This window comes from Lynx rufus, unplaced genomic scaffold (assembly GCF_022079265.1).
Source record: "Lynx rufus isolate CCGP_SWC_20201006 ecotype Redwood Valley unplaced genomic scaffold, mLynRuf1.p SCAF_6, whole genome shotgun sequence".
Classification (NCBI taxonomy): Eukaryota; Metazoa; Chordata; class Mammalia; order Carnivora; family Felidae; genus Lynx; species Lynx rufus.
The window spans coordinates 58,778,238-58,794,923 of record NW_025814878.1 but is presented as its reverse complement, the minus strand read 5'-3'; the positions used below and the strand labels follow the sequence as shown (position 1 = coordinate 58,794,923).

The following is a 16,686-nucleotide window of genomic DNA, read 5'->3' as shown; positions in this document are numbered from 1 at the left end:
ACATGTTCCCTTCCCTTTATGGATCCATTAGTATTGATGGATTGTTCCAGCCCAGCTGAGGATTGTGCACTAATACTCTGGATTCTGGTTGATTTGACTCCTGGCCATGAAGTTGATGGTAGTGACCTATTCAAGGTATTTGAACTGTCAAAGCAAAAATTATACTGGACAAAGTTAAGCAGATAAGGAAGACTTTGTCCAAGACAATATTGCAATAGGGGAGGGAGACCAGAATGCAGTCTGAAATCAACTCCTCTGAAGAACAAGAGGCAAGAGGGTTTTTAAGCACTGGTGTGAGCTAGTAGAAAAGTACTGAAGGAGTTTTGGAGGAAGGTTGATCTATGTGATATAATGAGCCCATTCAGTTACCCCTGATTTTGTAAATGTTTTTCTCAGTGATTGGGCCATTCTTGCTTTCTGATTGGCACCCATCAACATGAGGCTCCTACCCTCCATAGAAACTGGGAGATAGGGACATTTACTTCCTTGATGATTACATTTCAATGGGATGGCTCCTAGGTCTGGGAGGAAGATCTTCCTGGGTTGTAAAACTTGCAAGAAGCTTCTTAAATGACTTATATCTCAAGGAGGCAGAGAAAGAATTTACAGGTTTTCTAAAGTAAGAGCTCTAAGAAGAGGGATGTCTGGGGCCTAAGAGACAGAAAGAAACCTGTGTAAAGTTGAGTCATACTGAGAAAAATGTTAACACTGTTTTGTTCATTATTGTAACAGTACATACTTTTTGACTTAAAAATTTTCAATAGGAAACATTTGTAGTGTGGCTGAGTTTTATATCTTTATTGCAAAATTAGCTGCTTCTATGTGCTACTTATTAAAATGTTATTCATTTTATACCAGCATCCAGAACTCTGTATAAAGGCAAAAATCTCTGAAGAGATTTTTTTGGGGGAGGGCAGTTCTCATAGTCTTGTTATTTTACTACTTAACATTTAATATCTCCTAGTATTATTTTTATATAGTGATGATCTATGTTTTTTTTTTTAGTTTTTCAATTTGATAGTAAAAACTAAAGTAGAATCAGTAGTTTCTGGGTTTTATGGGGATCGGTGTACATCACAAACATGAAAATATGAGGACGGATAAGAGAAACTTTGTTAGAAAGGTGATGATCGTTTAGTGGTTCTTGACTAATCAAAAGGTCCTGAGTCTTTTGGATCTAAGCCCATGTCAAGAAGCCTCTAGAAAAGTTGCTAACAACAACTACACACAGTGCTCTTAGTCATATGTGGCTTAGCGAGCACTTGAAATGTGGCTAATCTGGATTGAAAAGTGCTGTGTTAAATATACATTGGGTTTTGAAGAAAGTTTGAACAAAAGGAACGTAAAATACCTCCATAAGTTTTATATCAATTTCACGTTGAAATGATAATATTTTGGCTGTGTTGAGTTAAATAAAATTTATATTAAGTTTACTTTCACTATTTCTTTTTTTTTAAGGTTTATTTATTTTGAGAGGGGGAGAGTGTGCACACACACTTGCATGTGTGAGTGAGTTAGGGGCAGAGAGAGAGGGAGAGAGAGAGAATCCCAAGCAGGCTTCATGCTGTCAGCACAGAGCCTGACATGGGGCTTGATCCCATGAACCATGAGATCATGACCTGAGCTGAAACCAAGCTTAACTGACTGAGCCACCCAGGTGCCCCTCTTTTTAGTTGTTAATGTGGCTACTGGAAAACTTAAAATTACATCTGTGATTCACATTGGTGGCTCTCATCATATTCTTTTGGACAGCTTTGGCTTTAGAATTCTTTTGATAAGTAATGCCTTTTCTTAGATATGGTTCTTCCAAAGAGATATCAAGACATTAGTGTGTTAGTATACAGAAGGTTAGAGCTTTAAAATTGCCAAAGGACAAGAACTTTCCATGTAATTCTGTCCTGGGCATAAATTGTATAGAGATTTGTCTATGTGTGCTATGTTCATTCCCACTCCCTGCTATACTTTGCCCCTCATTCTGGCCATGCAGAGCAGCTTGTCAGAATTGGAGCCTCTTGGTAATCTCAGCATACTTGTTGCTTGCTCTCAACTGGATTGCTTCTAAAATGTTTCTTGAAAATGAAACTGCTTCAACAATAAGCTTCTTAATTATGTCATGGGTTCACCACGAGGGTATACAAACAGATCCTCAGCAGTAGCTAATTTTCCTTTAATTGTATCTCATTCTTATGTTGGAATATCCTATTTCGTATTCATGAAAGCTCTAACACATGTTAATCCATTACAGGTGGAGTAACTAACACAGCACAATATCAGAACAGACTAATGGTATATGAACCTAACCAGGTAAGAATCATATAAGAAAAACTCATTACCTTAATTAAAATGAATTTTAAAAGATTTCCACAGTAATTAGTAGTTGAAATGCCAAGTCTGTACACACACGTGCATCTTAAACTTGTATAGAGAAACGGAAGCATCTGGATAAACTGCCTTTCCGTTGCTTTTTTTTTTCCACACAAAATTTCAGCTCCTTTAGTTTTATGCTATACACAATGCTTAACTCTTTCAGAGTTTTGCATAATGTAGAAAGAAGGGTAAATATGTTGATGAGTTAAATGCCCTTTAGTTCCATTATCTCAAGTGACTGTTCATATTCAGAGGCATCCAAAGAAAGGATTTTGATTGTCCTGTTGCTATGTCCTTTTAGAAAGCGTGTCCTTCCAAGAGGGGAACATATTTATTGTTTCATTACTCCCAACTAATATAATAACTTTTATTTAACTCCGTATAGCCAGAATGTCCTAGAGCAGTGTCTAGGACAAGTCTGAAGTAGAAGTATCTGAAAAAAGTGTATGTATTTCATCTAACAAATGGTGCCTGAACTGGAAGCATTTTGATGGTGTCTGTCCCTTCTTCTGTCCACTTATCATACACACTCAGTGGTTTTTTTGTCCCCAAAAGAAGAACTATTTTTACTCTCTTTCCCTTCTACCAAAATCGCTGTGGCCTTAGCAAATGTTTTCGGAATTTCACCATGTCTGTGATTTTGGTAATGTAAATATTTTTCATGATTATGACAGTATTCCAAAATGATTCGAACGTCGGATTTAACATTCATCAGCCGGAGATAACGGAACATGAAATGACAGGTTAGCTTTGGCAGCCTGGGTCAGGATTGGCCACCAAATGTGCATCCTGAATGACCTCAGTCAGCTTGGTATCTTTTTATTTCAACATTATTTGATTCTGAATGTAACAAAGGTATTTCTCTCTTTGCAAGTGTGTTTCCTGATGTCATTAGAAGCTGTAGATTTCAGAGACCACATGTCCATGGGCCAGATGTCTCAAGAGGGATCATTAATTGCAGTTGCTTGAGTTCGGTGCACACGTGGTTAAACAGGAAGAAGGTGTTAACATTTCTCAAATGAGTTCTGTTTCATGTTTGTATACACACACTCTTTTTAAAAATTCTGCTGGCATATTGTTTACGGTGGGTACTGGCAAACATCACATCTGCTTGCATCTTGCTCAGAATCTCAATAACTCTATCATTCAGCCCTGGTGCTTATTTCTCTTCTAGGCCTTTGTGGAGAGTCGATAATGCCTGCCATCTGCCACAGAGCACATCGCTACCTGCCAACAGGCAGGCTGGGGTGACCTCTGCTTCCCCACCACTGATTAGTATTCACACGCTAGCTTATTAGGAATGACCCCACTAGGCCTCTCTGTTTCTTTGCCTTTGCAGAGGTTGGCGGCTCACCTGGCAGGCACGGCAGTGAAGGAAGCTAAAGATATAATCAGGGGATGCAGGCAGGCTTTATAAACCAGATGGCGTCCACAGTCCTGTGGCAGGGGACCGGACTACTAATGCACATGTTGATTCCTAATAGTGGAATAGGTTGCCTCATAGAAAGGACCTGAGGAAAGCATCATCAGAGTTTTGAGTTAAGTCCACTCATGTGAAGTGTATTGAAGATATTTCTTCACAGAACATCTGATAGAAAGGTTTGGCTACTTTATTAAAGATGACATTTGATTGGAAGGAGATTTTTAGGACATGTTTAAAAAGGGGGAGCAAGTAAATGCAAGCCTTGCAAACTGTACAAACCATTCTTTTTGAAGTATATCTTTAAAAGAGAAATTAGAAATGACCTGGTAGATAGGTCTTAGTGAATGGACCAATATTTATATAATTTTTTTTTTTTTGCTTATCCCTTTACAGCTTTGTAAACTGGTGAAATTCTAAGTATTCAAAGCATCATATGATTTTTCTAGTCAAAATCCAAATTTTTCTTGGAAAAAAGGAATCCGGGTTCTTCCTGTAGGTTAGTGTTCATGTAGAAAGGAAATGGTTAGGTTTGCTTACGTGTTCATTACTTGGTTGAGATTTAAAATTAAGGTCGTATTTGATTTTCATCTAATTTTGCAGTTTACATTAGATTTTTGAAAGGAGCCATATTTAAGAGGAGTTGATCATGTCTTTCCCATTACTAGCATGACCCAGGACCAAATAGTTGAGGTTTCACTATTCTTGAAGTTGTATAAAACTTGGCTTTCTACCAAAACAAACAAACATGTGCCAAGAAATAACTTTCCCCAGTTTGGTAGAAGATTTAATTATAAATATGTTAAAGGGACTAATACAAAGGCCACGTGGAACTTTGTTGTGAAACAAGATCTTAGCTCTTCCATTGATCTTGGAAGTTTAATTTTGGACAGAACAGCAAAGTCACCCTAACCCTAGCTTATGTAGAGGCCTTGGGTGGCCAAGGATTATTATCACAATAATTTTTTAAAAGTGTGACAACACTCTTCTAAATGTTTCATGAGTATTAACTAATTTAATTCTCACAACAAGCTTGTCAGGTAAGGTATGATTCCCCCCACTTTAAAGACAAGGAAGGGGCGCCTGGGTGGCGCAGTCGGTTAAGCGTCCGACTTCAGCCAGGTCACGATCTCGCGGTCCGTGAGTTCGAGCCCCGCGTCAGGCTCTGGGCTGATGGCTCAGAGCCTGGAGCCTGTTTCCGATTCTGTGTCTCCCTCTCTCTCTGCCCCTCCCCCATTCATGCTCTGTCTCTCTCTGTCCCAAAAATAAAAATTAAAAAAAAAACCAAAACGTTGATAAAGACAAGGAAACAGGCACAGTGAGGTTAAGTAAATTGCTTGGTGTCACACAAAGGTTACAAACTTAGGCATTCTGGATCCAGAGCCTGTTTTCTTTCTTTTTTTTTTTTTAATGTTTTATTTATTTATTTTTGAGAGCAAGAGATTGACAGTATGTGTGGGGGTGGGGAGAGAGAGAGGGAGAGAGAGAAAATCCCAGGCATGTTCCACACCATCAGCACAGAGCCCAAGGTCAACGAACTCTGAGATCATGACCTGACCCAAAATCAAGAGTCAGACACTTAACCAGCTGAGCCTCTCAGGTGCCCCAAGCACCTGTTTTCTTAATCATTATACCTAGCCAGGTGCTTTCACTCTTCCACAATTTGTGTAAGTTTTCTCATTTGGGTGAGAAACCATCAGGAAAACTTCCATGGGCTCCCGTTATAAAATGAAAAATGCCCTATAAAATGCAACCTATAAAATGCAGCAGGAGGAAATGCCTTATGTAAGTTGCAAAATAAAATTGGCATACATGGTTCATCCACACTTGCTCTCAGGTAAGACACTCCTACCTTTCAATCTGTAAGCAACAGTCAAATAGAATGCGATTGACACACATTAGAGTCCTGGCTACTAATGAGGCGCTGCTGTTTCTGCCATGGAGGTCGCCTGTTAACAGAATCCACCTGAATTTCTTTCTTTCTTTCTTTTTTTTTTTCCCTCCCCCAGAATAAATGGATAAGCCGCAGCCCTATGCTGCAGAGAAGGGTCTACCATTCCATGGCTGCTGTTCAAAGAAAACTTTATGTTCTTGGAGGCAATGACCTGGACTACAATAATGACCGGATCCTTGTGCGGCATATAGATTCTTACAACATAGACACCGACCAGTGGACGCGTTGTAATTTCAACCTGTTGACTGGCAAGTACCTTTGACTAAGTAAATCAGGAAAAGCAGAGATTCAAGAAATTGCCACACTTGTTTTCTTTTACGTCTTCAGCGCATCTCTAAATATCAAGTGCATGGTGGCAGAACACCTTGCTTTTATTAACCAGAAAGGTACCCCATTATTTATCTCACAAACTTTCACTCAATTAGGTGGCTGAGCTAGTTTCTCAGGGCCTCTCTTACCTATGTGCATCTTCTCGCTTGGCTGAGAGAGGTATGTCACGTCCTTTCTCATCAATAAGTATTCACAGAGGAACTTTGATCGTTAGGAGGAACCAGAGAATTAAAAACTCTTTACAGAAGCGATTTTTTTTTCCTTTTCACTTTTGGTCCTCTTTTATTTGAGTTCAGGAGTAGAGTCTTCATTATTTGTTACTGTCACATACAGTTTCTGGCTATATTCTTCTAACAATGGAATCTTAGAGCAGTTCTGTGCCTAGGGGTTTGGTGGTATTTCTGGCCACATACCCCTTCAAGCATTATCAAGAGTAACGCTAGGTATGGACCCTCATCTCAAAAGGGAATAAAAGGTAAGCTGTGAACAACTTACCCCTGACGTTTTTTTACGGAGTTGAAAACCTTCTTTCCCTTGTTGGCTTGTATTATAAACCTCCAAGGGGATCAGGTCCTTCCCAGGCTGCTCTAATAATAGGAAAATCACAAGCCCAAAATGGTGGTCTGGACTGACACCTGAGGACATCTTAATACGCCGAGTGGATGCTCAACCACTCATGGCTACGGCTGGGGAGGCAACACTGAGTGCCAATGTGAAAGGGTTATATGCCTTGCGTGGAGCTCTTGTTTTTGTGAAAATGATCTTTGGGGCCCACCTACAAGGACTTCACTCTCTCTGAGTTGCTATAGTAGTACCTCAGCCCCTCGGTCCCTGGATCTGCGATTCTGTCTGCCATAGGATCCAGCTTATTTATTACCACAGTCAGTCCTGTGTCAGCCCATCAATAAAAAGAGACTATCTCACTCTCTGATAGCCTCCAGGGAAGAATATGTGGTAGTGAGTTATTCTGTCTTCTTTTTTAAGTGGGGGAGGAACCTTTCATCATTTTGGCGTGTCAGTATCTAGGGACTACCCCAGCTGGTCCCAGATCGGGAACTTTAATATAGTCTTAAAACTGTTGAGTATGTAAAAAAAAAAAAAAAAAAAAAAAAAAAAAAAAAAAAAAAAAAAAAAGGAGGGTAGTAACTTTATCAATCTTTTCTGTCATTTGTCTTCATTTGGGGGACAGTGGGGGCATGGCTCTGTTTTATTGGCTTCTTGGGGTTGCAGCTGTTACTTTACAAATGTAAGCACTTGCCTTAAAGCATTTGTAGGTACAAGAGGTATTTTGCATTTCGAAAATATACCTTATTTCCACCACTGTAAGTTAATGGCATGCAACATAGTATAGAACTCTTATTTTGTTATTGCTTATTATTGCTGCATTTAATGCTGTATTTACTAACCTGGCTGGCTAGTACGTGTTTTGGCTTGGTTCTGACCTGACACAGATTCATTCTCTGTGAAGGAGTGGTTAATTCTTCCCTCTGAGTACTGGGAGGCAGTGATTAGTTGCTGCGAAAATCCTGTGGAGCATACAAGTGTGCCACAGGGGGAAATTGTATCCCTCAGTGGCAAAAGGGTTAATTAAGACATGTAAGGAAAATGGATTTATTTTTTCTTTTCATTCAATTTACTTTAGGCCAAAATGAATCTGGAGTTGCTGTCCATAATGAGAGAATATATTTAGTTGGTGGATATTCGATTTGGACAAATGAGCCTCTGGCTTGTATCCAGGTGAGTGGTTGAAGTTCCTTTTGAAGTTTGTTCAGGTGGTTCAGTGAGGTTACTTTTTGCAGTGCTGCTACTGAAGAAAGAGATATTTACTCCTAGAAAGAGGTTTGAGCTCCCTTTGTGTAGCTAGTTCAGTCACTAAACTTCATCCTGCTTCCTAAAAATGATGTCTAATAAATTATTGAGCCCTACTGAAAGTAGAGGTGGGGAGGAGCTTTGAAAATATATACAGTAAAACCTTGGGTTGCGAGTGTCATGCAAGATGAGCAAACATTTCTAATTTTAACTTCATAAATGAGTGATGTCTTGCAATACAAGTAGTATGTGACGCCGAATGTCACATGATCACAGCTGAGCCAATGGTTCTTGAAATTCACTTTGATATATGAGTGCTTTGGATTATGACCATGGTTCCAGAATGAATTAGGCCTGCAAGCCAAGGTTTTACTGCATAATATATCCTGAAAATGGGGAAAGTGGGATACCTTTCTTTTTCTCCTAAACCAAGAAAATCTCGAAATCTTTGGTAATAGTACTTTCACACTCCCAAAACTTTACAAATGCCTCCTTTCCACTCAGTTGCTTTATTTTTTGTATTGCAATTTGTTCATTTCAATCAATTCCCCCTACTAAGGTGTTCTTCCTTCCTGGCAGAAGTTGTGAGCAGTGGTGGTTTATGGTTAGTCTTATGGAGATAGCCTCTTCCCCAGAGAACAGCCCTGGCACATCAGCACGTGAGCAGCCCAGGGGAGGCAAATTGCCCCCTGAGCTTTTCAGAAAAGCAATAGCTTTTGCTGATATACATATTTAAGGTTTTATTATTTTATTTTTTATAATTGTTACTATTGTTTTCCTGTTTTACATGTTCTCTGATGTTATTGACATGTATTAGGCCCGATTTTTCTCTTAATATCCAGAAAAATCTATGTCCTTAGAACTACTCTTATTATCTAACCTCACTCTTGGGGGAATGTTTTTAAACACTGCTTCGTTATCTTTAATGGTTGCAGGACTATCCAAGATTTTAATTTTTTCTACAGTCCCATCTCATAAGGTATATATATTTTCTCAAGAAACTTTTCCATGTTGTCTAAGTTTTCAAAATTGTTAGTGACTAGTTGTTTTGTTACTGCTTAGTTATATCCCCCATTATATTCATAATATTGATTTTTATTTTTCCTCTTCTCTTGATTTGTCTTGCCAGAGGTTTGTCAGGGTATTTAACATACTTCTATTAAGTGTATCTATGTCAGCAGGGGTAGCATAAATATGACAACATAATAAGCAAGCTGGTCCTAATGGATATGAGTTCTGGATTGAATAGTTAGGAGATAGTGTTGTTTGTAGTTTATTGAAATATTAACATTAAATGTATTAGTTCAAGGTATGTAAAAATGTTGTATATGTATATATTGATAAATAATCACCAAAATAAATTTAACATTCATAATGTTAAAATAAATAGTTAACATTTATTTATAATGTTATATATATATAACATTATAATGTTATATATATATATTTATATATATATAATGTTATATATATATATAATGTTATAAATATATAACATTATTTATAACAAAATAATAGTTAACATTCATAACCTCACATAGTTACAAGAGTTTTCTGTTTGTGAGGAGAACTTTTAAAATCTACTCTCCTAGCCACTTTCAAATATTCAATACAGTATGGGTAATTGTAGTTACCATGCTGTACATTATATCCCCAAGATTTATTTATCTTATAAGTTTCTTTTTTATTGAACTATACATGAGACACAATGTTACATTAGCTTCAGGTGTATAGCCTAGTGATTCAACAGTTCTATACATTATGCTACGCTCACCACCAGTGTTAACTAACATGTATCACCATGCAATGCTATTACAATACCATTGACTATTCCCTATGCTGTGCCTTTTATTCTCATGCCCTATTCATTCCATAACTGGAAGCCTGTATGTCCCGCTCCCCATTATCCATTTTGCCCAGCTCACACACCCACCTTCTCTCTGGAAACCACTAATTTGTTCTTTGTATATATGGGTCTCTTTCTGTTTTATATATTTGTTTTGTTTTTTTAGATTCCACATATAAGTGAAATCATATGGTATATATCTTTCTCTGTCTGACTTACTTCATTTAGCATAATATTCTCTAGGTCCATCCATGTTGTCACAAATGGCAAGGTCTTATTTTTTTATGATTGAGTGATATTCCATTGTATATATATTTTCTTTATTACTTTATTAATTAGTGGACACTTGGGTTGCTTCCATATCTTGGCTATTATTATAAATAATGCTGCAGTAAACATAGGGGTAACTTTTCGAATTTGTGTTTTTGTATTCTTTGGGTAAATAGCCAGTAGTGGAATTATTGAATCATATGGCATTTCTATTTAAAAATTTTTGAGGAATCTCCATACAGTTTCTATAGTGTTTGCACCAACTTACATTCCCACTAGTAGTGCATAAGGATTCCCTTTTCTCCACATCCTTGTCAACACTCATTATTTCTTGACTTTTTGATACTAGCCATTATCACTGGTGTGAGGTGATATTTCATTGTGATTTTGACTTGTGTTTCTTTGATAAGCGATGTTGAGCATCTTTTCATATGTCTGTTGACCATCTGTAATGTCTTTTTTGGAAAACTTTCTATCCAGGTTCTCTACCCATTTTTTAATCAAAAAATTTTTTTTTGGTGTTGAGTTGTATAAATTCCTTATATATTTTGGAGATTAACCCCTTATTGGATATATCATTTGCAAATATATTTTCCCATTAAGTTGGTTGCCTTTACATTTTGTTGATGGTTTCTTTCACTGAGCAAAAGCTTTTTATTTTGTTACAGCTCAATAGTTTATTTTTGCTTTTGTTTCCCTTGCCTGAGAAAACATACATAAAAATATGTGGCTAAGACCAATGCCTAAGAGATTACTGCATATGTTTTCTTCTAGGAGTTTTATGATTTTGGGTCTCACATTTAGATCTTTAATGCATTTTGAGTGTATTTCTTATGTGTGATGTAAGAAAGTGGTCCAGTTTCATTCTTTTACATGTAGCTGTCCAGTTTTCCCAAAACTATTTACTGAAGAAACTTTTCTCCATGTGTACTTTTGCCTCCTTTGTTATAGATTAATTGATCTTACGAGTGTGGGTTTATTTCTGGCTTCTCTCATCCTGATGCATTGATCTATGTCTATTTTTGTAGCAGTCCCATACTGTTTTGATTAGGATAGCTTTATAGTCTATCTTGAAATGTGGGATTGTGATATCTCCAGTTTTGTTCTTCTTTCATAAGTTTGCTTTTGTTATTCTGGGTCTTTTGTGATTCCATACAAATTTTAGTATTATTTCTCTAGTTCTATGAAAAATACTGTTTTTGTTTGTTTGTTTTAATTTTAGAGTACGAGTAAGGGAAAGGGGCAATGGAAGAAAGAATCTTAATATGCTAAGCATGGAGCCCAATGCAGGGTTTCATCCCATGACCCTGGGATCATGACCTGCGCCAAAATCAAGAGTAGATGTCTGCTCAACTGACCTAGCTTGCGAGATGCCCCAAAATGCTGTTGGTTTTTTTAATAGGATTGCATTGAATATGTAGATTTCTTTGGATAGTATAGACATTTTAATGATATTCAGGCATTAACATGGTATATCTTTCCATTTGTTTGTGTTGTTTTCAATTTCTCTCATTACTATCTTATAGTTTTCAGAGTACAGGTCTTTCACCTAATTATTTATTCCTACATATTCCTTTTGATGCATTTGGAATTGTCTGCTTAATTTCCATTCTGCTACTTTGTTATTAGTGTATAGCAATGCAACACATTTATATATGTTAATTTTGTATTCTGTGACCCTACTGAATTCATTCATCAGTTTTAATAGTTTTTTGGTGGAGCCTTTAGAGTTTTCTATGTATAGTATCATGTCATCTGCAATTAGTGACAGCTTTACATCTTCCTTACCAACTTGGATGCTTTTTATTTATTGTTTTCTAATTGCTGTGGCTAGGACTTCCATTACTTTATTGAATACCAGGGGCAAGAGTAGATATCCTTGTTTTGATTCTGATCTAGAGAAAAAGCTCTATTTTTCCCTACTGAGTATGATGTTAGCTGTGGGTTTGTAATATCTGGTTTCTACTATATTGAGGTGTGTTCTCCCTAAACCCACTTTGTTGAGACATTTTGTCTTGAATGGATGGTGAATTTTGTCAAATGCTTGTTCTGCATCTATTGAGATGATCATATGATTTTTATCCTTTGGTTTTTTTTTTAACATTTATTTATTTTTGAGACAGAGAGAGACAGAGCATGAATGGGGGGAGGGCCAGAGAGAGAGGGAGACACAGAATCCGAAGCAGGCTCCAGGCTCTGAGCTGTCAGCACAGAGCCGGACGTGGGGCTCGAACTCACGGAGTGCGAGATCATGACCTGAGCTGAAGTCGGACACTCAACTGACTGAGCCACCCAGGCGCCCCTTTTTTAAAAAAAATTTTTAACAGGATTTTTATCCTTTGTTAATGTGGTATGTCATGCTGACTGATTTGTGAATATTGAATCATTCATGCATCCCCTGAATAAATTTCTCTTGATTGTGATGAATCATTTTTTTTTTATTGTTGTTGAATTCAGTTTGCCCATCTTTTGTTGAGAATTTTTGTATCTGTGGGCATCTGGGTAGTGCAGTCAGTTAAGTGTGTTACTCTTGATTTCGGCTCAGGTCATGATGTCACAAATTGTGGGTTCAAGCCCCACAGTGGGCTCTGTGCTGATGGCAAGGGGTCTGTTTGGGATTCTGACTCTCCTTCTCTCTGCTGTTCCACAACCTGTTCTCTCTCTCTCTCTCTCTCCCTCTAAAAATAAATAAATAAACTAGTAAAATTCCTTAAAAAATTTTTTTTTATCTGTGTTCATTATGGATATTGGCCTGTAGCTTTCTTTCCTTGTGGTATCTTTGTCTAGTTTTGGTATCAGGGCAATGCTGGCCTTACAGAATATATTTGGAAGTCTTCCTTCCTCTTCTATTTTTTAGAATAGTTTGAGGAGAATAAGTATTAACTTAGTTGGTAGAATTCACTTGTGAACCCATCTGTTTCTGGACTTCAGTTTGCTGGAACTTTTTTCATTACTGATTAGATTTCATTACTAGTAATTGGTCTGTTCATATTTTCTGTTTCTTCCTGATTCAGTTTTGTAAGAGTATATGTTACTAGAAATTTACTGTTTCTTCTAGGTTGTCCAATTTGTTGGCATATAACTTTTCATAGTAGTTTCTTATAATCCTTTGTATTTCTGTGGTGTCAGTTGTTATTTCTCCTTTGTTTCTGACACTCTTTCTGTCCTCTCCTTTTTTCTTGATGAGTCTGGCTAAAGGGCTATCAATTTTGTTTTCTGTTCAAGAACTAGCTCTTCATTGATCTTTCATATATGTATTTTTAGTCTCTATTTCATTTATTTCTGCTCTGACCTGTTATGCCCTCCTTCTACTAACATTGGTTTTGTTCACTTTTCTTTTTCTATTTCTTTTAGGTGTAAGGTTAGATTGTTTATCACAGATATTTCTTGTTCTTGAAGTATCCCTGTATTGCTATAAATTTCCCTCTTAGAACTGATTTAGCTGTGTCTCAAAGATTTTTTTTTAAGTTTGTTTGAGAGTGAGAGAGAGTGTGAGTGGTGGAGGGGCAGAGAGAGTGGGAGAGAGAGAATCTCAAGCAGGCTCTGTGTTGTCAGTGCAGAGCCCAACGTGGGGCCCGATCCCACAAACTCTGAGATCATGACCTGAACTGAAACCAAGAAAAGGATGGACACTTACCCCACTGAGCCACTGAGGTGCCCCTGTGTCCCAGTGTCCCAAAGATTTTTGACTGTTGTGTTTTTATTTTCATTTGTCCCCGTGTATTTTTTTTTCATTTCCTCTTTGATTTCCTCATTGATCCATAGGTTGTGTAGTTGCATGTTGGTTAGCCTCGATATATTTATGCTTTTCTTGTAATTAATTTCTAGTTTCTTACTGTTGTGGTCAGAAAAGAAGACTGATGTGACTTTGGTATTCTTAAAAATACTGAGACTGTTTTGTGACCTAACATGTGATCGATCCTGGAGAATGTTCCATGAGCACTTAACAAGTATCTGCATTCTGTTTGTCTGGGATAGGATGTTTTGTATATATCTGTCTAATGGATCATTCAAAGATACTGTTTCCTTATTGATTTTCTGTCTGGATGGTCTACCCATTGCTGTAAATGGGAAGTTAAAGTCCCCTACTATTATTTTATGATGTCAATTTCTCCATTTATGTTAATATTTAATTATTTAATTTATATAATTATAAATTTAATCTATAATTAATGTTATAATTTATTAATAATATTTAATTTATTCATTTAGGTGCTTAAATATTGGCTGCAAAGAGAATTAAAATTGTTATATCTATTTGTTTGAGTCTCTTTATCATTATGTAATTCTCTTGCTTGTCTTGTTATAGTCTTTGTTTTAAAGTCAGTTTTATCTAATGTAACTATTACTTCCTGTTTCTTTTTTTTTCTATTTGCCTGGAATATCTTTTTCCTTCATTTTCAGGCTGTATGTATCTTTAGGTTTAAAGTGAGTTTCTTATTGGCAGCACATAGATGAGTCTTTTTTTTTTTTTAAATCAATTGTATCACTCTATGTCCTTTGAAATGTATAGACCATTTACATTTAATTATTGAAGGTGCTGAGAAAACATTCGACAAAATACACCATCCTTTCTTGATAAAAACCCTCAAGAAAGTAGGGATAAAAGGGTCATGCGTTGAGATCATAAAAGTCATATATGAACGACCCAATGCTAATATTATCCTCAATGGGGAAAAACTGAGAGCTTTCCCCCTAACGTCAAGAACAAGACAGGGATGTCCACTCTCGCACCGTTATTCAACATAGTATTGGAAGCCTTAGCCTCTGCAATCAGACAACACAAAGAAATAAAAGGCATCCAAATTGGCCAGGAGGAGGTCAAACTTTCACTCTTCGCAGATGACATGATACTCTATATGGAAAACCCAAAGATTCCACCAAAGAACTGCTAGAACTGATTCATGAATTCAGCAAAGTTGCAGGATCTGAAATCAATGCACAGAAGTCGGTTGCCTTCCTATACACCAACAATGAAGCAGCAGAAAGAGAAATCAAGGAATCGATCCCATTTACAGTTGCAGAAAAAACTATAAAATACCTAGGAGTAAACCTAACCAAAGAGGTGAAAAACCTATACACTGAAAACTATAGAAAGCTTATGAAAGAAACTGAAGAAGACACAAAGAAATGGGAAAAGATTCTATGCTCCTGGATAGGAAGAACAAATATTGTTAAAATGTCGATATAACCCCAAAGCAATCTACATATTCAACATAATCCCTATCAAAGTAACACCAGCATTCTTCACAGGGCTAGAACAAATAATCCTTAAATTTGTATGGAAGCACAAAAGACCCTGAATATCCAAATCAATTCTGAAAAAGAAAACCAAACCTGCAGGCATCACAATCCCAGACTTCAAGATGTATTACAAAGCTGTAATCATCAAGACAGTATGGTACTGGCACAAGAACAGACACTCAGATCAATGGAACAGAATAGAGAACCCAGAAATGGACCCACAAATGTACGGGCAACTAATCTTTGACAAAGCACGAAAGAATACCCAGTGGAATAAAGACAGTCTCTTTAGCAAGTGGTGCTGGGAAAACTGGACAGCGACATGCAGAAGAATGAACCTGGACCACTTTCTTACACCATACGCAAAAATAAACTCAAAATGGATGAAAGACGTAAATGTAAGACCAGAAGCCATCAAAATCCTCCAGGAGATAGCAGGCAAAGACCTCCTTGACCTTGGCCACAGGAACTTCTTACTCAACACGTCTCTGAAGGCAAGGGAAACAAAAGCAAAAATGAACTACTGGGACCTCATCAAAATAAAAAGCTTCTGTACAGTGAAGGAAACAATCAGCAAAACTAAAAGGCAACCGACAGAATGGGGGAAGATATTTGCAAATTACATATCAGATAAAGGGTTAGTATCCAAAATCTATAAAGAATTTATTAAACTCAACACCCAAAAAATAATCCAGTGAAGAAATGGGCGAAAGACATGAATAGAAACTTGTCTAAGGAAGACATCCAACCAACACATGAAAAAATGCTCAACATTACTCATCATCCGGGAAATACAAATCAAAACCACAATGATACCACCTTACACCTGTCAGAAGGGCTAACATTAACAACTCAGGCAACAACAGATGTTGGCAAGGATGCAGAGAAAAAGGATCTCTTTTGCATTGTTGGTGGGAATGCAAGCTGGTGCAGCCATTCTGGAAAACAGTATGGAGGTTCCTCAAAAAACTAAAAATAGAACTACCCTATGACCCAGCAATTGCACTAGTAGGCATTTATCCACAGGATACAGGTGTGCTGTTTCAAAGGGACACATGCATCCCCATGTTTAGAGCAGCACTATCAACAATAGCCAAAGTATGGAAAGAGCCCAAATGTCCATCAATGGATGAATGGATAAAGAAGATGTGGTATATATATACAATGGAGTATTACTAGGCCATCAAAAAAAATGAAATCTTGCCATTTGCAACTACATGGATGGAACTGGAGGGTATTATGCTAAGTGAAATTAGTCAGAGAAAGACAAAAATCATATGACTTCACTCATATGAGGACTTTAAGAGACAAAACAGATGAACATAAGGGAAGGGAAACAAAAATAATATAAAAACAGGGAGGGGGACAAAACAGAAGAGACTCATAAATATGGAGAACAAACTGAGGGTGGCTGGAGGGATTGTGGGAGGGGGGATGGGCTAAATG

At 37.2% G+C, this 16,686-nt stretch overlaps 1 protein-coding gene across 7 annotated transcripts in view; it reads left to right on the top strand.

The window, feature by feature from the left end:
- The window catches only part of KLHL32 (kelch like family member 32), a 192,880-nt gene that overhangs the window by 153,506 nt on the left and 22,688 nt on the right, over nt 1-16,686 (top strand). For 5 of the 7 annotated variants that reach the window (XM_047102442.1, XM_047102441.1, XM_047102440.1 and 2 more), the window contains 3 exons: nt 2,246-2,304; nt 5,797-5,989; nt 7,714-7,808. In XM_047102442.1, coding sequence (XP_046958398.1) covers nt 2,246-2,304; nt 5,797-5,989; nt 7,714-7,808 — 347 coding nt within the window. The remainder of the gene's footprint in view (nt 1-2,245; nt 2,305-5,796; nt 5,990-7,713; nt 7,809-16,686) is intronic. The other 2 variants (XM_047102445.1, XM_047102444.1) reach the window with 1 other exon arrangement.